A 20,610-nucleotide genomic window follows, 5' to 3' on the forward strand; every position below is an offset into this window, starting at 1 on the left:
GTACCACCCCTCCCGGAGTGGCTTCTGGTGCAGAGCACCCCTTGGGGCAGAGTCCCCGCACCCCCCACAGGAGGCCTGGCACCCCCTCATGGGAAACCTGTGGGCTCACTCTTAGCAATAGCAGGTTAAAGGTCACGTGTCAGGAAGGGCCCCAGGACCCAAGTGGAGCCATGGGGCTGAATGATGCTGGGGTCCTGCTCTCAGCTCCTTGACCCCCCGACACTCAAGCACACACGGCCACATATGCTCAGTGGCCCAGGCTCACCAAGGAGGCCAGGCCTTCCGCAGGAGCTGCATGATGTCCCTTCCCTTCCTCCCTCTCCTCGTGGACAAAAGCCCCAAGAGGCCTGGCAGCCTCAGCCTGGGCTGCAGGAGTGGGCAAGTGACCTCACCTCTGAGCCTTGTCAGTGGGACAGGGATATTGGGAACCTGCTGCAAGGGGTGTGAGAAGTAGAGGGGAGACCACGGGGAGAGAGCCGAGCTGCCCTCCGTGCGTGTTTACTCCACTCTACCCAGGGCCAGTCGTGTCGCAGGTGCCGCAGGTACATTTGCAAAGAAAACAGGCAAAGGCCCTGTTCTCCTGGGCCTGCCGTTTTACTGAAGTAAGAGAAAGAATAAATCAAACATATGAGGTGTTACTGCCAGGCCTCTCAGGGCTTGTTGCCGTGAGCTGTGGTGTAAGTGGCAGATAGGGCTCGGATCCCGAGTTGCTGTCGCTGTGGCGTAGGCTGGCAGCGACAGCCCCAATTGGACCCCTAGCCTGGGAACCTCCATATGCTGCAGGTGTGGCCCTAAAAAGACAAAAGATAAAAAAAAAAAAAGGAAGAAGAAGAAGAATCCCCCCACCTCAACCCACACTCATAAAAGAAAGACTTGTGACAACAGAAGCAGAAATTAGGATGATACAGCTACAAGCCAAGAGACACGAAGGACTTCTGGGAGCCATCAGATGCCAGGGGAGAGGCATGGCACAGATTCTCCCTCGGAGCTTCCAAACAACCTACCAACACTTTAACTTTGGCTGTCTGCCCTCCTGAACGATGAGAGAACCCATTTCCATTGTTTTAAGCCATTCTGTTTAACCAATTCCTAGGGTCATTCGTTATGCAGCCCTAGGAACTGAACACGGTACTCCAGGGAGCAGGGGGAGGGTGGCGAGTGCAAAGGCCCTGAGGTGGGAGCACCCCTGGCATGTCTGAAACAAAAAAACAGTTGGCCAGCAGGGCAGAAGCAGAGTGAATGAAGGGAGTGAGTGGTGAGAACTGACGTTGGGAATGTCAGAAGGGTTTGGGGGGCCAGACCATTCATGTAGAGCTGCCCTTGTGGCAAACCCTTGATAAGAGGAGCTATTACACTTCAGCAGAGGGTTCCAGCTGGAATGGGCTGCAGTGTGGATGTGGTCAGCCCCCATGACCTTTGTCTCTGGCATTATGCCTTTGAATATGTTGCATTAAACCGCAAAAGGAAACTAAAGTTGCAGATGGAATTACCATTTCTAATCAGTTGACCTTAAAAGAGGGAGAGGGTCCTGGACTATCCATATGGGCCCTGTGTAAGCATATAGGCCCTTAAAAGTGGGAAAAGGCAGAAGAGTCAGTGAGAGATTCAGCAAAAAGGGAGGCAAAGGGAAGAGTCAGAGTATGAAGAGTGCACCCGCTGTTGCTGCCTTTGGAGATACGAGGGTGGCCACAAGCCAAAGAGTGTGGGCGGTTTCTAGATGGAATAGCCCTCAAGTGACGGCCAGCAAGGAAGCAAGGACCTCAGTCCCACAACTGCAAGGAAGTGAATTCTGCCAACAAGTTTCTTGCTCAACCTGAATGAGCAAGAAAACAGATTCTCCCTAGAGCCTCCAGAAACTCAGCGCTGCCAACACCTTGACTTTAGCTGGTGAGCCTCATGTCAGATGTTTGACCTATAGAACTGTAGGATCATACGTGTGCATTGTTTTAAGCAGCTCAATTTGTGGGATGTGCAGGTAGGAGGAGATCCAGAAGGAGAAGGAGAGACTTGACAGGGACAAGACAAAGAAGGCTGATTCCAACTGCCTTCAGCAGGAACATGCCCCTAATGAGCCACCACCATGGGGCCCACAGTTTCCCAGACATTTTCCACTGTCTCCCTGGCAGCCCCTCTTGTCCTGCTCAACACTGTCCTCCAGGCCTCTTGTTGCCCAAGTGCTGACCAAGCCCACTGAGGATGTCCCCGCCGATAGGTCTTCAGGTCGGACTAAGGAGTGAACCCAGTGGCGATTCCTCTCATTCTGGGAAATATGGTGACACCTCCTTCAATGCCCCTGCCCCACGATACATACATAGGGCTTGTGAGCACTGTCCTGGTGGAACAGCCAAGCCAGCCCCAAACCACTACCGGTGCTACTGCTGGATCGCACCACCCCTGAGGCTCCGACTGGGCTGGGATTTCTCCCCAGAGCAAGTCTGTGCTCATGCACACACACGCATGTGCACGCACGCACGCACACGAGTGCACACACACCCACCAAAGTTTTCTATTTGCTTTTTGCCACCCAAATCCCCCATGGCAAAGAGAACTATATGGTTAACGTGTATTAAGCACTAACTCGTATCAGGCACCATACTAAGTGCTCTACCTACATGGTCTCTTTTCGTCCTCGCTGCAATTCTATCAGGTGACGCCCACTGACTCAGAGAGGTTAGGGTCTTTGCCTGGTGTCGCACAGCTGATAAATCCAGAATGGACCCCAGGATTATCTGAATCCAAAGCCCAGGCTCAGACCCTCACGACTGAAGGGGTGGTCCATGGACCAGCAGCGTCAGCATCACCTGAGACCATGTTAGAGATGCTCACCCCAAATCTGCCAAATCAGCAGCTGCATGTTAGCAAGTTCCCAGGTTGTTTACACGCCTGTCGCAGCCTGAGAAGCGTGAGTGGAAAGCACTGTTGCCCAAGGCCTGCTGGTCCTAGGTTGTTGTAATCACCTCCTCCCTGGTCTCTCAAAGCCCTTCTCCAGCAGCCTGGCTCTTGCTCTCTGCCCAGCTCAGGGATGAAGCTTGGACCTGGGGCTTGGAGGGAGTCTCCAGGCCCCTGCAGCCAGCCCAGGCCACAGCGGGACAACATCAATCCACATCTGGCTCTCTGTAGGGCAGGCTGCGTGCTGCCCGAGACTCTCCTGGCCCCTCCTGCTTGTCTTCCTTCTGAGACACAAGTCTCTTGGCCTCTGTTGCGTGCTCTCTTGAAGGTGGCCTCTGGCCATCGCCTGTCCCTGCAGTGTCGCCCCTCCCTGGATGTTTTGCACAAACCCGCCTTCCCTCCTAGAATGCCCTCTGCACCATGTCACTCCCTTTATCTGAACACCAAAGGCCTGTCCAAGCTGCCATCAGGAGAGAGGCCAGCGGTGCTTGGGAAAGCTGGCCAAGTTCACAGGAAGTGTCTGACACCACCAGGCAAGCGGGACTTGGCCTCCCAAAGCAAAACACAGCTGGGCCGACAGCGGGCCGCTTGGACTTTCCCGGATTTCATGGCATTGAGGCGCCAGGGCAGAGAGAGACTGGGCTGGTCTGGAGGCTGCAGCTCATTAAAAACATCACAGTAGCCCCTAGACAGGGAGCCTGCAAAGCTCAAAAAGGACAGTCCTGCTGTGGGCCGGAGACCTTACCGCAGGGCTTTGTCCTCTGCCGCCTCTCACACACAAGAAGCCTCCCAGAGCTCATCCTCCTCCCCTCCCAGCCTCCTCCTCTCCCCAGCATCGGCCTTGTCCATTTATTCATTCAACTTGCGTTGACTGTGTGCCTCCAGGGCGCCAGGCACAGGGTTAGGCACCAGGGACACATTCATGAGACTGGGACACAGGAGTCCTTGCTCTCAGGGAGGGAGCTCAGGCCCAGTGAGCAAATGCACGGACCATCCCAAGGTCGAATGAAATGTGCAGCGCTGGGGAAGCCTGGAGCCTCACTGTCTCCAGTGCTCTCAGCAGCACTGGGATGATGCCCTTGGTTCCAAGTACAGGGTGAGGGTTCAGGGCCAAGTGGGCCCTTTGTTAGGTGATTCTTCAGTCGGGACCAGTGGCAGAGAGCAATGCAGATGGAGCACTTTCTGCGAGCTAGGACTGCAGGCGGAGCTGTGGGAAAATCCATAGAGCGGGAAACTGACGCTGCCTTCTGGGTCACAGGCCACACAGTCTGATTGCAGTCCCAGGGCACAGACACACAGGGAGGTTTGCCCAGGGTGAGCCACAGGGGGTCAGAGCTTGGCGGAAGTGATGGAGGGGGGTGCTTTTTGGAGGAAGTAGGACTAGGCCTTGAAGAATAGAAGGAGCAGGATAGGCTGGGAAGCTGGGGGAGGGGATGCCAAACAGCTCTGACACCGGGGTACAAGGTACATACAGCATGACCTGCCAAGCAACCACCCCCAACACTCATGCGCACGCACACAGGGGCGAAATGCACCATAAACGGAACGAATCACACAAGCCAGAAAAGAGCATGCAGGGGGAAAGCCAGGCTGGAAGAACTCTGCTCCCACTCTGCCCTGGGCTGGCCCTGGAGCTGCCACCTCTGGGGCTCCTCCAGGTGCTTTCATGCCAGGCCCACCCACCTTGGACCCACAGCCAGGACCAGCCAGAACAAGGCTCAAGCCCTGCCCACCTGGTCACAGCCAATCCCAGGCTGTTCGCCCTCCCCCCTGCATTGTCCACCTGGTCCTTAGCTCCGCCCCCTCTCTGCCCCAGCATCTCAAGGCCTTGGCCAAAGGGTTTGGCTCTTCCGGTTTTGACCTAGCAGCTTCCTGGGACTTGACCTGAGTTTACCCTCTTCTTGCTCCTGGCTGCCCCCAGAAACCACTCGCCTGGGGGGCCAGGGCCCTGGAAACCCCCCTACCAAGACCCTGGTCTTTCCCCATCCCTCCCCCTCCCCCTTCAGAGTTGCTGGACAACCTCAAGCTGTTTTCCTTCTCTCCGGAGCTTTCCTGCAGGGCACCTGGCCTCGAGGTCCACCTCCTCGCCCTGATTCTCCCAGCCTCCTCTGCGAGGGCAAAGCCTTTTTTTTTTCCCTGAGTTCATCAAGACAAGGTTCAAATATTTCAGAAAGAACTTCAGAAGTAGAAAGCAAATGGAAAAACGAACCTGAAAAACCAAAAGGAAAACACAGCTCCCAGAAATGGACCAGTTTACCAAGTTCCGGTTTCCTGTCCTGAGCTAGGAAACAGCTAGTCAGGTGGCCTGGCGAGCAGGCCAGGGACTTCTGCCCTTGAACGCCGCCTCTTCCCACTTTTTTCTCGTCCCCCTTCTCCTCTGTGTTCCCTCTGGCCCCTCCAAAGAGAGAGGTTAGCGCTGAGGGTGAGCAAACTGAAGGGGCTTTTTCTGGCAGAAGTGTTCTTCCCGCATCACAGGGGCCACAGGCAGAGAAGCAGGAGGAGAAGAAATATTTATAGGGTTTACTATGTGCCAGGCACCATTCTGAGTGCTTTCCTCATATGAACTAGCCTGATCCTTACCTATTAACCAGCCCGATTAATTGCAGTATTACAACTATCACCATAGTCCCCACAGTACTTGCCCAAGGTCACCCACCCAGGAAGTGGCAACACCAGGATTCGAAACAAGAGAGCCTGGTCGCAGGCACATGCCCACCTCAGCTTCCTCCCCTGACCTGGAAGGTAAGGATTCCCCTCTCACCGCCACCACGCACCCCGCCTGCCAGAGCCTGTGCCACCCCAACACCCACTCCCCTGTGCACCGCCCCTCTGCAGGACCGGGGAAGTGGAGGTGAGAAGAGGGGGACGGAAGGACCCTCTGGCCCTCAGCAAGGTCCTCACCAAACAGGCCTAAGGAAGAAGCCCCTTCAGAGGGGCTGCGTCCCAGACCTGGGGTCCCACCAAGGAGGGGACTTACCTGGCCGGTGGCGGCTGGGGTGCTGGTGGCCGCATTCTGGCTGTGCTGCTTTCTCGAGCGGCGCTGCTCCTGCGCAGGTTGGGGAACCCCTCGGCTGAGCGTCGGGGTGCCGGCCTGGAGTTCTGGGGGTCGAATTCCTCCTCAGGAATGACCTCTTCGCAGCGGGCTCCCCGGAAGCCGGAGCGGCACACACAGAGCTGGGGCCGGCTGCAGGAGCCCCTGTTCTGGCAGGGCGGCTGGCACACGGCTGGGGGCACAGGGAGAGGGGGCAGTTCACCTGTCTGCTCTGGACAAGCCATCAAAGACCCAGTGACCAGTCCCACCACCTCTGGAAGGACACCCCAGTGATGACGATGACGTGGGGTTGCATATACACTTCAGTGCTCCCTTTTGGTCATCTGTCCCCCCTGGGGCCCTGGCCTGCTGGTATGGCCTCCTCTTCCCACTGCCTTTGTGTGTGCTGTGTCTCCTCCCTGGTGCTCCTTCCTGTTCCTCTCCACTTACCTCAGTCCTACTGTTCCTCGAGGGCCCCTCCCCATCCCTGAGGACCTGCCTCCAGCAACTGCTCCCTCCGATGAGCATCTGGGATGAGCACCCGCAGTGCACACCACTCATGCCTGCCAGGCCACTGTCCCTGTGCTGGCTATTTTTTTTTTTTTTTGGCAGCCCTGCAGTTTATGGAGTTCCCGGGCTGGGCATCAGATCTGAGTGGAAGTTGCGACCTAAGCCACAGCTGCAGCAACGCTGGATCTTTAACCCACTGTGCCAGGCTGGGGATCAAACCCGTCCATGTCCCCGCGCTCCCAAGATGCTGCCCATCCCATTGCGTCACAGCAGGAACTCCGGTGTGCTGGCTTTTTATGTACGTGTTTCATTTTCCCAACTAATTGGCCAGCACCCCCACATGCAGCGACTGTCCCCTACACCTCTGTCTCCTTAGCTCCTAGCATGTGCCCAACAACCGCGCAATCATCATCATCTTTATTACAGTAGCTACTATCTATTCAGTTCTTACGATATGCCAGGCACTGTGCTTTGCCTACTGTCTCATTTAAGCCTAAAACAATCCCATGTAGCAAGTGTGATTATGATTCTCATACGACCAAAAATGCCTCTGAAGCTCAGAGAGTTTAAACGATATGCCTGAGGTCATGCAGCTAGTCCACGGTGGATCGAGGATTCGAATCCAGGTCTGTCTGACTCTTTCCACCCCGCTGCCTCCCAGCAGGGCTGACCCATCTCTGAACCTTGGCCTGGAGCTGATGATGAGACAAAGGCTTCGAGTTAGCCACCCACAGCTCCATTAGGAAGCTGCACATCCCAGGCTGGCTCTGGAGGTGGAGACCTCAGGACCCCATCTCGCTCCAGAGCCCGCACGGTCAATCTTAGATTGAGGGAGGATGTTTACAGCTCATGTATTCATTCAGGGAACATTCACCAAGCACTCACTGGATGTGAGGCGTGTGGTAAAGAGGGTCCTCTCTCAAGGCGTGTACCATCTCACATGGAGGCCAGGACATAGGTCATGGGATAAGAGTGGGCCAGAGCCCCAACCCAGGCTGAGGTAAGGAGAAGGGAAAGTCAGGGAGGGCTTCCTGGAGGAGGTGATGCTGACCAGAGATGCAAAGGATGAGTGCATTGGGCGTCGTGTCAACCAAGGGCAGCCTGCCTACTCAGAGCAGAGTAGGGAAATGGCAGGTCTCACTGCCTGATTCTGACTACGAGCTGGATTCTGAGGCCAGAGCATTTTCCTTAATGCCTGCTTCTGAGGCTGTGGCAGTGGCAGGTTCCAGGCCTCCAGAGAAAGAGACCATGGCAGAGAATTGTAACCCTGGACATAGACTGCCACCATGGCAGGCGTTTGGCCTGTTGCTTGGCTAACACTCCACCTGCCCAAACAGAGTTAGCCCTCCTCCCCCCTATTCCCCCCTGGCTACCCCTGGCTCTTGTCACCACCACTGCCAGAGACACAGTCACCTGGGGCCAGCCAAGCAGCCACACCAGGGCCATCGAACAAGGAGGGAGCAGCTTTGCCTGACAGGTGTCAGCCCTGATTTATTCAAGGGAGGAGTAAAAGTGAAAGGCCCGGGAGGTTTCCCACGTGGACCACAGATGCTCCATCAGGCTTAACCCCTCAGACCCACACCTCTCTGCAGCCAAGCCTGGTGTGGGTGAGGAGAAGCTTCTCCCAGTCTTCCTTTCACTGCCACCTCTGTGTGGGTGGTCCTTGCCCTTTTTTTTTTTTTTTTTTTCTTTTTAGGGCCACACCTGTGGCATACGGAAGTCCTCAGGCTAGGGGTTAAAGCAGAGCTGTAGCCACCAGCCTACGCCAGAGCCACAGCAAAACAAGGTCCACGCCGCATCTGTGACCTACACCACAGCTCACTACAACGCCAGATCCTTAACCCACTGAGTGAGGCCAGGGATCCAACCTGTATCCTCACAGACACTATGTCGGGCTCTTAACCTGATGAGCCACAACAGGAACCCCAAGACAGCCTTTGAAAACCAATCTGCCTTCCATCCTTCCCCTTCTGGGCCCCAAGGGTAGCCCGTCCTGACTTTAACAATAAGACCTTTCACTCTCTAGAAATCCAGAGCCCCAAATCCTGCAGGCCAAGCCCCATGCCTCCCTGTGATTCCCTTACTTCTGGTTCCGCCTTATTTGCCAACACATCCGCAAACATTTCCTTTCTTGGTCAGACTGGGTGCCCAGGGTACAAAGATAAGATTGTTCTCTGTGTGGGGCAAGCTCTGCCCAGTGGGGCGTTCTCAGAACCACGGAAGCCCCTTGCCACCAGGCAGTTAGGTAGTCAATGAGGACCAGGGTTGGCAACATTGGCGGGTATAATGAAGAGCTCATGGAAAGTGGGCGGTTGGGAGAAACTATAAAATTGGCATTTAGGGAGTTCCCGTTGTGGCTCAGAGGTAACAGACCTCAGTAGGATCCATGAGGATGCAGGTTCAATCCCTGGCCTCACTCAGTGGGTTAAGGATCCGGCGTTGCCCTGAGCTGTGGTGTAGGTCCCAGATGCGGCTCATATCCTGTGTTGCTGTGGCTGTGGTGTAGGCCGGCAGCTGCAGCTCTGATTCAGCCCCTAGCCTGGGAACTTCCGTATGCCATGGGTGCACCCCCCAAAAAAATAAAATAAAATTGGCATTTATGTACGCATTTAATATTGTGGCCAATAAACGTTCTCAAAAGGCTTCCTTCCAAACCAGCCAGAATCATTGGCAGAAAACACTCGCTGGGAAGAAAACCTTTCTGGACCAACCATTTATGAAACTGCACAAAGGCCAGATCCTCTAAGAAAGGTCCTCCAACAAGTGTTGGGTGTTCAGAGTTTCGGAGCCGGCTCTCACCAACTCTTTGGTATCCTCTCCCGTGTTGTCTTCTCAAGTCTCAGCAGGAAGTGATTTCCTCACTAAGATGTGCAAGCATGTCATTCTGGACCAAGCATCTGCCTTATGGGATGGGACCATCACCTCCTCCCTCTCCCTCCAATCCCCCCGAAACCACCCACAAATAGCCCCAAAGCATGGCTCCAAGTGCCCATCTCTGAAAGAGGACATTTTTAGGACAGTTCCTTACTGGTGTGCCATAAAACAAAACAAAAAAATAAAACAGTTTTCTGTGTTTCCTGTAAGACTATTTTTTTTCCCATTCAAAAAGTGTTTTTGGCAAATATCACATGATATCATTTATACATGGAATCTAATAAAAAAATACTAAAAAAGGACTTATTTGCAAAATAGAAACCAACTCATTGATTTCAAAACCAATCTTAGTGAAACTGGGTGAAACTGTTGAGGACAGGGAGGAATTGGGAGGGTGGGAATGATATACACACATACTACTGTATAAAAGAGACGATTAACGAGAACCTACTGTATAGCACAGGAAAATCTACTCAATAGTCTTTAAAGCCTATTTGGGAAGAAAGGATGGATATATTTATATGTATGACTGATTCACTTTCCTATGCACTTGAAACTAACGTAACATTGTAAATAAAAAAACATTAAAAAAAATGTCACAGCAACACTGGATCCAAGCCATATCTGCAACCTACACCACGGGTCACGGCAACACTGGATCTTTAACCCACTGAGCAAGGCCAGGGATTGAACCCGCAACCTCATGGTTACCAGTCGGATTTGTTTTCCCTGAGTCACCACAGGAACTCCAAAAAATATATATTTTTAAGTGTCTTTTGGGAGTTCCCTGGTGCCCCAGAGGTTAAGGATTTGGCATTGTTACTGCTGTGGCTTGGGTTCCATCCCTGGTCCGGGAACTTCCACATGCCACGGGCACCGCCAGAAAGAAAAGCGTCTTTTATTTTGAGGTTATGTCTTTCCTATTTTTTGGTGTTAAAATTTTCTTTTTTAATTAAAGGTGATGGCAAATGGTAGTTTGTTTTTCTAATATCCTCTCTTGGCAAAACGAAAAAGCTGGCCTTTGGTACCTAAGATATTTTTGGACATGTACTGGTGCATGAAATCCAAGCGTTCAGAACCCTTTGGGAAGGAGAGGGCAATAGCAGTCATGTGCCTTTTGTTTAAAGGAGACCAAAGCAAAACATTCCTAAGTCAACTGACCACAGATTTCAAAACCGAAGTATCAGAAAGGGGATCGGCCATCACAGAATGGCCCACGGCAGGGCCGCTGCAAAAAGCAAGGAAGGAAATGCCAAGAGACTCTTGAGAGGCAGTTTCATGCAGTGCCGTGGGGAGTTTTAGAGAGAAAAGTCGCAGCCATGGCAGGGAGGGCATCATTGTGTCTGGCTCTTGGGCCCTCATTCCTCCCATTTTCCCACCAGAGCAAAGGCCATGGGCTATATTTGAGCAACTGAGCCAATTGAGCCAGTGCAGCCAGGATGGGATACCTGGTTTAACGAGCCCTCGTTGATGGAGTGTTGGTGATGGGTTATCAAGCATGATGCCACCAGGTCCATGTTTAACCATCAAGGACACAGCCAGCCCCTCCCTGGGGGAGGCCAGCACCCTCTGAGACCTGAGGTGATGCCTCTTCCAGTGCCCCCTACCTGCTCGCTCATGCCAGGCTCTAGCCATTCATAATCTGGGCTCCTCCTGAACCCTGGCTTTCCCACACTCCCCTGAAGACTGGACATGTGGAAAGTTTCAGCTTTGGGAATCCAGCTCTATGGAGTTAGCAGGATGCCAAAGAGAGGGGAATAAAAAGAAAACTCCCGAAATTGCTTTGAAAGTAAGAAATAGAAGGCTTCGCTCTCCCCAACCGCCCCCCAACCCCCAGTTGTGCCCCCTTCTGCTTGCACTCTACTCCAAAACAGTCGAGCAGAGGTTTGCTCAGATTTTCCACACAAAACCCCTACCTTTGGGAAGAGACCAAACTCAGAATGGGCAAGCCTGCGGGAGATTCTGGAAACAGCTCCCACGGTGCAGGCTGCTCCTACCACCCACTCGGAGCCTCTGTGACCAGCTACTGAATAGCAAAAAGAACAGGACACATCCCCACCGTGCAACCTTGGCACATCCCATCTCACTGGGATGCCTCAACCAGTGCCTCAGCTGTCTCATCCATAACATGGCCTGACAGTTTCCCCCTCAAAGAGTTGTGTCAGTCTCTACAGAGATGGCGGATGTGGAAGTACTTTGTATCCTTTATTTTATTTTACTATTTTTTTTAGGGCCACACCCGCAGCATATGGAGCTTCCCAGGCTAGGGGTCCAATCAGAGCTATAGATGCCAGCCTACACCACAGCCACAGCCATGCGGGATCCAAGCCCCATCTGCGACCTACACCACAGCTCACAGCAACGCCCCATCCTTAACCCACTGAGTGAGGCCCGGGATCGAACCTATGTCCGCATGGATGCTAGTCAGATTCATTAACTGCTGAGCCACGACAGGAACTCCAGTACTTTGTACCCTTTCGATGCAGTCTACTGCTGAAGCCATGAGCTATATGTGGCTATTGAAATTGAAACTGATTAAGTAAAATTTAAAATCCAGTTCCCCAGTTGCACCAGCCACATTTCAAGAGCTCAAGCCCAGCGGCTCGTGGCGTCTGCGGCTCATGGCAAGATGTAGAACGTTTCCACGGAAAGCTGTGCGGGCCGGCACTGCAAAGCTTAAAAATAACAGAAACAAAACAAAACAAAACACCATGCCCCCTGTGGCAGAAGCCAGAGGGCTTCTGAGCTTCTCTGCCACGACCTTTTTCCCAGGAAAAGACAATGACAATGTGGGTCCGCGAGAGAGAGAGAGAGAGAGAGAGAGAGAGAGAGAGAGAGAGAGAGAGAGAGAGAGAGAGAGAGAGAGAGAGGGATCAGGCACTGCAGTGCAGAGGCTGGGCAGCTTTTTTGGTGCTAAATACAGCCAGTCCCCTCCCCCACCGCTCTCCCCTCCCCCACCCCCACCATCAGGCAGGGATTTTGTCATCGGCTCTCTCTCCTGGGACCTGGAGATGCTTCCCCGGCCATCAGTTATCCCTGTAGGCACTGACTACAGCATGGGTCCCTTGTGCCTGTGCCCTCCTGCCAGGTCCCCAGCACCACGCCCTCTCGTCTGGGAAATAGACCTGGGTTCCAGGTGAGACGCTGTGCCCAGCACCCCCCACACCTGAAGCTCAGCTGCTCCTCAGATTAAACCCCCATCTTTCCTAAACTCTGTGTCAGAGGGCCACTAAGGATCTCTGAGTACCTGATCCCTCCGTCCGGATGGGGCCCCGTCCCCTTCCACCCCCAAGAAGCCTTTGCAGGCGGGATGGTCCCCTATCTCTCGATTCGGACCTCAGCCCTTCCCCCAGTAGCCCCCCTTAGAGCCCTACTTGCAGGCCTGAGATTGCCCTTGGAATTCACTTAACTGGGGGTCTACCTGTGGCCCTGAGCTGTTTCTCCACAGCCTTGACCTGTGATTTCCTCAGAAAGGGGACCCTGATGTCACAGCTCCCAAGACCAGAAAATGCCTGTCTGGCCCACAAGCACCCTCAGAATCCACACCCAAGCTCTGCCCAGGGGCGGGGTCCCCCAGGCCCCGACCTCAGCCCTGAGCCCCCAGCTCTAGGACAAGTCTGGTCCCCGAGGACTCGGCCCATTCTCACCACAGCTGTGCTGGGGCCACAGCTTAGGACGGCTGGAAACAGCACCAGGGCCCAGAGGCCAGCCAAGCGCCCGGCTCCAAAATAGCAGTTGTGTTCACATAAAAGCCTCTAATGAGAGAAAGATGCCGTTCTTGGCCCCTTGCGCGTGCTCTGCAGACGCCGTCTGGCAGGCCGAGCGGGCCTCTACCGTTTGGCGGCCGGAGGGGAGGAAGGGGAGGTGTGAGTCAGACCTTGGCCCCCAGCCCCTCGGCAGAGACAGCCCTGCTAATTGCATTAACAAACGTCGAGATGTTGGGCCAGCTGGGGGGCTGGGGGCCGGGGGCTGGGGCAGAGATCAGCAGGCAAGAGCAGGGGACCCCCGGGCAGGGCTCACGGCCCAGGGCTGAGGCCTGGATTTGTCTCTAGCTCCTGCCCTAAAGCAGAAGGGTCACCTGTCCACCCCATCACAGCCCCGAAGGCTTTGTCTGGGAGGAGACAGGGATTTAAAGGCCTCGGGGACAGAGAGGCCACTGGAGATGAGAGAAGGGTGGGATGGGGTCCTGGAGCAGCCCCCAACAGGGACGAGCCGGGGACCCAGCCTCTCCCAGGGCCTGGAAGACAGTTCTATGGCTGACGTGGAGTCACCCAAGCCCTCCTGAAACTACACTAGCTCCACGCCCAGGACCCACGAAGGTCTAAATGAAAGGCCTACACCATTCCCGCTTACAACTCAGCCAAGGCCAGGGCAGAAGTGTGGAGGAGAGAGCAGCCTGACAGTCAAAAAGACCTGCCTTTAAATCTCAACCCTGTGACCTCAGGCAAGTATTTTCACCTCTGCAAGCCCCAGGGCCCTCAACTAGAAAGTGGTCATGCATCCAACATTTACTGTTTGCCTTGGATGGTAAGCAAGACAGACAGTGTCCTTTTCTTCACGGAGCCTCCAACTTAGTCAGAGAGACTCATAAAACAAGTAAACAAACAAGCAGAGGAACAGAAATTGGGGTATGAATGATGGAGGAAACCATTGAGAGGCCGGGATCCAGAAAAACAAGGTTGGCGGGGCAGCTCGATTCAGAGTGGTTAGGGAAAGCCTGGAACAAGGAGCCAGCCTCATAAGAGAGAGGAGGAAAAGCAAACGCAGAGAGAGAAAGCACAGCCCGTGCAACAGCCCAGGGGTGGCACATTCTAGGAACCCAGGCTGGAGGCGGTGAGCAAGGGGCTGAGAGACAAGGCTGGACACAGAAGGTCTGAATAGGAATGTGTTGTGATCTAACCGACGGGGAAAGATCTGGAGAGTAAGGGGGGCAGTGGGAGCAGTCAGCCAGTGGCAGCAGTCACCCAGGAGAGCGAGCTGGTGCCCGGAAATGGTGCAAAGTGGCCGTGGGGCAGGGAGAAGCCAATAGACCGCCTCCCCCAAGAGATTTAGGAAGCAAATAGGGCTCGATGATAGATTGGATTGAAGACTGAGTGAGAGGAAGTTGTCCAAAGTGGTCCCCAGGTGTCTGGCTCGAGCGTTCAGGTGGATGGGGAGGCCTTTTAATAGGATGCGTAAGACTGGGCAGGGGAGTCGGCTCAGAGGGAGGGAGGGAAGCGTTCCTCTTGCTTCAGACAAGCTGGGCTGGGGATGGCTGGACAGCATCTAGAGCAGATGTCAAGGAGGCAGCAGGACCAAAGGAGTCTGGAGGCTGGAGGAGAGGCCTGGCTGAAGAGGTATATAAATCTGGGCGTCGTGAGCCCAGAGACAATGGTTACATCCGTGGGAATGCATTAGATCATTCCAGAAGCGGTGCAGCGAGAGTCAAAAGACGAGGACCCAGGGCTCAGTCCTGGAAAACCCAGGTTTAGCTGCTGGGTAGAGGAAAAGCAGCTGCCAGGGACACAGGAGGGGGCCCGGACAGACAGTGACATGGTGGCCACTCATAGGGTGAAGGGGGTTGAAGGGTTTATCGTGGTCCCTGGCACAGAGCAGGCGTGTCACACTTTTTTTTTTGTCTTTTGTCTTTTCAGGGCCGCATCCCCGGCATATGGAGGTTCCCAGGCTAGGGGTCTAATTGGAGCTGTAGCTGCCAGCCTATGGCAGAGCCGCAGCAACGCCGGATCCTTAACCCACTGAGGAAGGCCAGGGATCGAACCCGAGACCTCATGGTTTCTAGTCGGATTCGTTGACCACTGCACCACCACGGGAACTCCATTGCCACTCTTATTATTGTTGCAGGTTAACTGTCTGGCACAGTGCCTCCGGGTGCTCAATAATGGGGGACAAAGAATGCTGGACTGGCTTCGCATGGCCCCCCTCTGCATGGGGGGTTTGGAAGCTCTGGGGAAAGTCCTGGGGCAGTCCAACCTTAAGATGCTGGGTAGGAAAGGAGAAGCCAGCCCAGGGGGCGAGAAGCAGCAGCTGCACATGGCGGAAGGAAACCACCAGGTCCTCCGTGTAATCCTTCACCCACTGAGTCCTTTAACAGACAGGTACCAAGTAGGTACCCCCCTGGTATCAACAGGACACAGGCCCCCGCTCCAGGACCCCCTGGGTAAGAGCATCTCCTAAATACTTCATTGAGCACAAAGGCTTGGGGCACACACCTGCTCACAGGAAGATCTAAGGTACCATGTCAGCTGGGTCTCTTGGTAGGACTGTTCCCTTCATGTCAGTGGGGTCTCCACCAAGGTCATGTGATTATTCCCTTTAGCGCCTTCCGCTTTCCTCCCCACCACTCCCACCAACTGCTAGGATGGTTCATCCAGAGATGAGCCACACAGGCTCAAGCCTCTGGCTCCTGGCAGTTCTTAACCGGTCAGTAAAGAATCTGCAAATCCCATGATTTCCCCTAACATTTGTTGAGCGCTTATCATTACGAGGCCCTGGGGCCAACTTCTTTATATTTGTCTGCTCCTCTGAAGAGTCTTAAAACTACTGCAGGTACTATTCTCATCCTCATTTGACACATGGTGACACTGAAGCTTAGAGCAGCCCAGCAGGTTAGCTGAGAGCACTGTGCTAATAAGTGGTGGAGCAGGGGTTTGAACTCAGGGAGGCTCGCTCAGTGTTGGGGCTCCTCCTCACCTGACCATAGGCTTGCCTTTTGGAATGGGGTCACTTACAGGGCTGGGGTGGGTGGACTGGGGGAGCTCCCTCAGGGAAACCAAGGAGAAGTTCACATCAGGAGGCATGGGGACATCACAGCACTGAGACTGGACCAGAGGGCCTGTTGTTCTAATGGCCCTGTGCACACAGAGGCCCGGGACCTGAAGGCAACTGCAAATGTCCAGGTCATTCCAGGGTCTCCTGAGAACCAGGGGGAGTTTTCCCAAAGGGTTGAGGGGACCTGAAGCAGCAGAACACCTGGGAAAGGCTCTGTGTTATTCAGTACACACTTGCTGAGTCTTTATCTTGTATCCAGTGAACACCTGTCACTGTGCTGCAGGCCCCGGTTGCTGTGAAACACAGTCCCCGCCCTCAACATGGAGGCCAAACACGTATGGAACACACAGAACATGCCAGGCCTTGAACTAAACATTTGCCCTAAGTTACCTCATTTGATCCTTGGAGTTCCGTGAGGCAGGGACGAATATGAGTCACATTTTACAGAAAAGGAAACCAAGGCTCCGAGAGCTCAAGCATCCTGCCCAGGGTCCTGTTGCTAAGCAACAGAGTCAGCACTTACACCCAGGCAGGCAGCACGGTCTCTTGGGTCTAGATTAAAATGACAGCTAAACTTCCCAGGTGCCAGGCTCCCTGCACACACTTGCTCATTTCCCATGAGCAGCGACCAAAGCCCTGCCCTCTAGAGCCGGCTAACTGGATTCATCCCCAGGCTCTGCTGACTCCCAGCCGCCTTACAAGGACAAATAGTTAACCTCATCTGTAAATGGGAATAAAGATCAAGTCTAGTTTAAGGGTGGTTGGAGGATTGAAAATGAATAATCAAGTTCTAATCCACAGTAAGCGCTACAGTGTAGTATTATTATCATTATTCATCTTTAAAAGCAGCTCCCTAGAGATTGTTAGACCCACTTAATGGATGAGGCTCTATGGTTGAAAGAGGGCCAGGCACTTGCCTGAGGACACATAGCTGGGATTCAAATCCATGACTCCTTGAATCAGGCATCAGAATCTAAAGCACATGCTGTGAAGTTTGAGCCTTGCTGCTGGGGTCAGGGAAGGGGGTGGGGAAGAGTAACCCACCTAGCCCCCTCCCCAATAGCCTTCTGCCTCCCCCAGAACAGCCCCAGCCCCTGTTCATCTAGGCTGAGATAATGAGAAGCCAAAGAATTCTTCAAATCCTCTTCCCACATGGGAGCCTTCAGAAGCCTCCGCAAGGCTGTCTGTGGATATTAGGGCGGGCCAGTCTGGGAAGGTGGGACAGAGTTCCAAAAGCCCGAACTCTAAACACGATCCAGTCACCCCACACCCTACGGTCCTTCCCCTCAGCTGAGAGGGCCGGCAGGCCCCAGTCAGCTGCCGCCACAAACACATAAACACATAAATCGTGTGGCAGAGCTGGCAAAGCCACAGAAGGAAAGGCAGATACCAAGACCAGACAAGGAGGTGAGAGCCCAGCTCCAGGCCCCGCCAGGGTGCAGAGAGCAGCTGGGCTTCCAGCAACAGACACCTGCAGACACCATAGTTCCCCGAGGTCAGGTGACTGGACAGGGATGAAGAAAAGGGCCTGCCAGGGGGATGGCTGGTAGGTTACAGCCACCTAGGATGCTGGGAAAGGGGGCAGATGGGGATCCGGAGTGGGAGGTGGGGGCTGGAGGACAAAGGCCATCACTCCCCATGCTTGGCAGTGGGTTGGACCCACAGATTTCTGAGAGAGACTAGGGGACAGATTGAGTCCCACATGCTGTTCTGGGACTAGACTTCGTTCTTGGCAGTTGTGGGGATGTCACACACACACTCCGCCCTGTCATCCCCCCTCTCCCGCCAGGCCAGGGGAGGCACCCCCTGCGTGCCAAACCAGCTAGGCCAGAGGCATGAGCATTCCCCGGCATTGGCAGTCTTGGCTCCAGCCAGGAGGGCAGCTGTGGGGAGGGGCTCGGGAGACCTGGACGCAGGGGAGCAGGGAGGTGGGGAGGGGTGGCGGGGGACGCAGGGAAGCCAGCTGACCGGGTGTGGAACCAAGGGCCCCATACTTGACACAGCTCCGGACTCAGTCATCCAGGGCCAACATGCTGCCGCCCACGTGGTTCTCATTAGGCTCATTAGCAGCAAAATAGCAACAAGCAAACAGCACTGGGCCCAGCTAATTAGCACACAGACCTTCAGTGGGCAAGACGAAGAGGCTAACGCCCACTGGCAATTCCTCCAGGACCGTGGCCAGCCTGCATGCCAGGGTCACGGGAAGGACGAGGGGAGTGGGGGGGGGAGCAGCAGGGGGAGAGGGCCAGGGAGATAAACGATGGGGCCCAGGACCCCCCGGGCCAAGGGGGCACTGCCAACATGCTGGAGCAGCCCCCTACTTGGAGCATCAGGACACAGACACACACACAAACACAGACACACACACACACGTTTTGAAAATCTGCAGACTCACCCAACCTCGAGTTTCCTGTGTTGAAACTCCAGTCTGGCAGAGAGTGATGCTGGAAAGTCCTGAAGTTAGGCAGCTGAGGACCTTCAGCCAGGCCCATGCCCAGACCCCTTGGCAGCTGGCGAGATGCCCACCCCCTCTGAAGCCCCCCTCTCCAGCTTCAGTGAAAACCTCAGCAACATTCTCTGCTCAGCTCATTAAGACTTACAAACCCTCCTCCTCATCTCCAGCCCCAAACCCCTCCCAAGCCTCCAGAGCGCCCACCCCCCACACCCCCTGCACAGCCCTGCTACTCAAAGGGTGGTCCGAGGACCAGCAGCAGCAGCAGCCTCTGGGAGCTTGTTAGAAACACAGTCTCTCCAGCCCCACCCAGGACCTGCTAAAGCAGTCTGCACTTTAATAAGATCCTGGAGGATTCTTTTTTTTTTTTTTGTCTTTTTGCCTTTTCTAGGGCCACTTCCCATGGCATATGGAAGTTCCCAGGCTAGGGGTCCAACCAGAGCTGTAGCCACCAGCCTACTCCAGAGCCACAGCAACGCGGGATTCGAGCTGCATCTGCAACCTACACCACAGCTCACGACCACACCAGATCCTCAACACACTGAGCAAGGCCAGGGATCGAACCCACAACCTCATGGTTCCTAGTCAGATTCATTAACCACTGCGCCACGACGAGAACTCCCAATCCCGGAGGATTCTATGGGAACATTCAAATTTGAGCAGCACCCTCCCCCGCCCCCCAAGGCAGATCTTGCTGTGACTGACCCTAAACTCTGCTCAGCAGTCTTCAGCCCTGGCTAGAATCACCTACGGTGCTTTAAAACATACCAGTGTCCAGCCTCCAGCCCCAGGGCTTCTCCTGAGCATAAACTTACTGGGCTACCTTAGCTCCTCTGCCCAGGACAGTCACTGATTTTGAGTCTCAGATCCTGGTCTTATGAGCTGTGTGACTTTGAGCAAGTCATCTGTGGCTCGCTGTCCTCATCTTTAAAATTACGAAGAGGGGGAGTTCCCGTCGTGGCGCAGTGGTTAATGAATCCGACTAGGAACCATGAGGTTGCGGGTTCGGTCCCTGCCCTTGCTCAGTGGGTTAACGATCCGGCGTTGCCGTGAGCTGTGGTGTAGGTTGCAGACGCGGCTCGGATCCCTCGTTGCTGTGGCTCTGGTGTAGGCCGGTGGCTACAGCACTGATTCAACCCCTAGCCTGGGAATCTCCATATGCTGCGGGAGCGGCCCAAGAAATAGCAACAACAACAACAACAACAGACAAAAAAAGACAAAAGACAAAAAAAAAATTACGAAGAGGGGTCCCTCCCCCAACTCCGCCCCCAGCCACGAAGCACCTGTCCTCTGAGAGCCCCCCACTAATCCAGGTTCCCCCCAAAGGGAAAGAATTTTCAAGCAGAAATCTGCTTTGCTGTTTGTTTATGAGTTTGGGGTTTTGCTTTCTGTATCTGGAGGTCCTCAGGGAGACCTAAGATTCTGCCCAAGCTCCAGCATCAGACTGGGAGAGGGGCAGGGCCATGAGGTCTGAGGCAGAACCAGAGGCTGCTGAACCAGCATCCCGGCCCCAAGCATCCCCATGGCGTCCCTGTCTCACCCCTTCTCAGGAGGCATCAGGAGAACCAGAAATGAGGGCATCCACCAGGGAGGGGAACGCCATGGGCTTTGTCACGCGCCCGGACCATTAGCTGTGAAGCCCTCACGCTGAAGAGTCAGGGCTTGTCCTTGGTCAGGAAGGGGTGCAAGTGAGACTAGGGCTTTGCAGCCAGGCTTTGGGCAGAGGGCACAGGCAGCTCCAGGAGGAACAACTGGGCCAAGCTTCTGGCGCTGCCACAAAAACCTAGGCACCAACGAGGGCTCGAGACGGGCTCTGGGTGTGAGGAAGAAAGACCCATGTCTGTCGTCACCTGTGGGGACCCCAGACTCCACAAGGCCCCAGCTTCAGCTGGTGTTGGGAGGGAATGAAGTCCCATAGATAAAAGTACGGGGTCAGACAGCCTGGATCCAGCCCCAGCTCCAGGACTCGGAGGACTGACTCCTTAGCCGCGTTTCCTAAACAACCTGAGCCTCTGCTTCCTCAGCTGTAAGTGGGATGATCCGTAAATCCTCACGTTATAGGCTCATTGAGAAGCTTAACTAAGAT

At 54.5% G+C, this 20,610-nt stretch overlaps 1 protein-coding gene across 1 annotated transcript in view; it reads right to left on the reverse strand.

Annotated features, from left to right (window-relative positions):
- The window catches only part of LTBP2 (latent transforming growth factor beta binding protein 2), a 108,343-nt gene that overhangs the window by 76,748 nt on the left and 10,985 nt on the right, over positions 1-20,610 (reverse strand). Inside the window, 1 exon segment of the mRNA XM_047794530.1 lies at positions 5,867-6,113. Within this exon segment, the coding sequence (XP_047650486.1) occupies positions 5,867-6,113 (247 nt within the window).

This window comes from Phacochoerus africanus, chromosome 9 (assembly GCF_016906955.1).
Source record: "Phacochoerus africanus isolate WHEZ1 chromosome 9, ROS_Pafr_v1, whole genome shotgun sequence".
Lineage (NCBI taxonomy): Eukaryota > Metazoa > Chordata > Mammalia > Artiodactyla > Suidae > Phacochoerus > Phacochoerus africanus.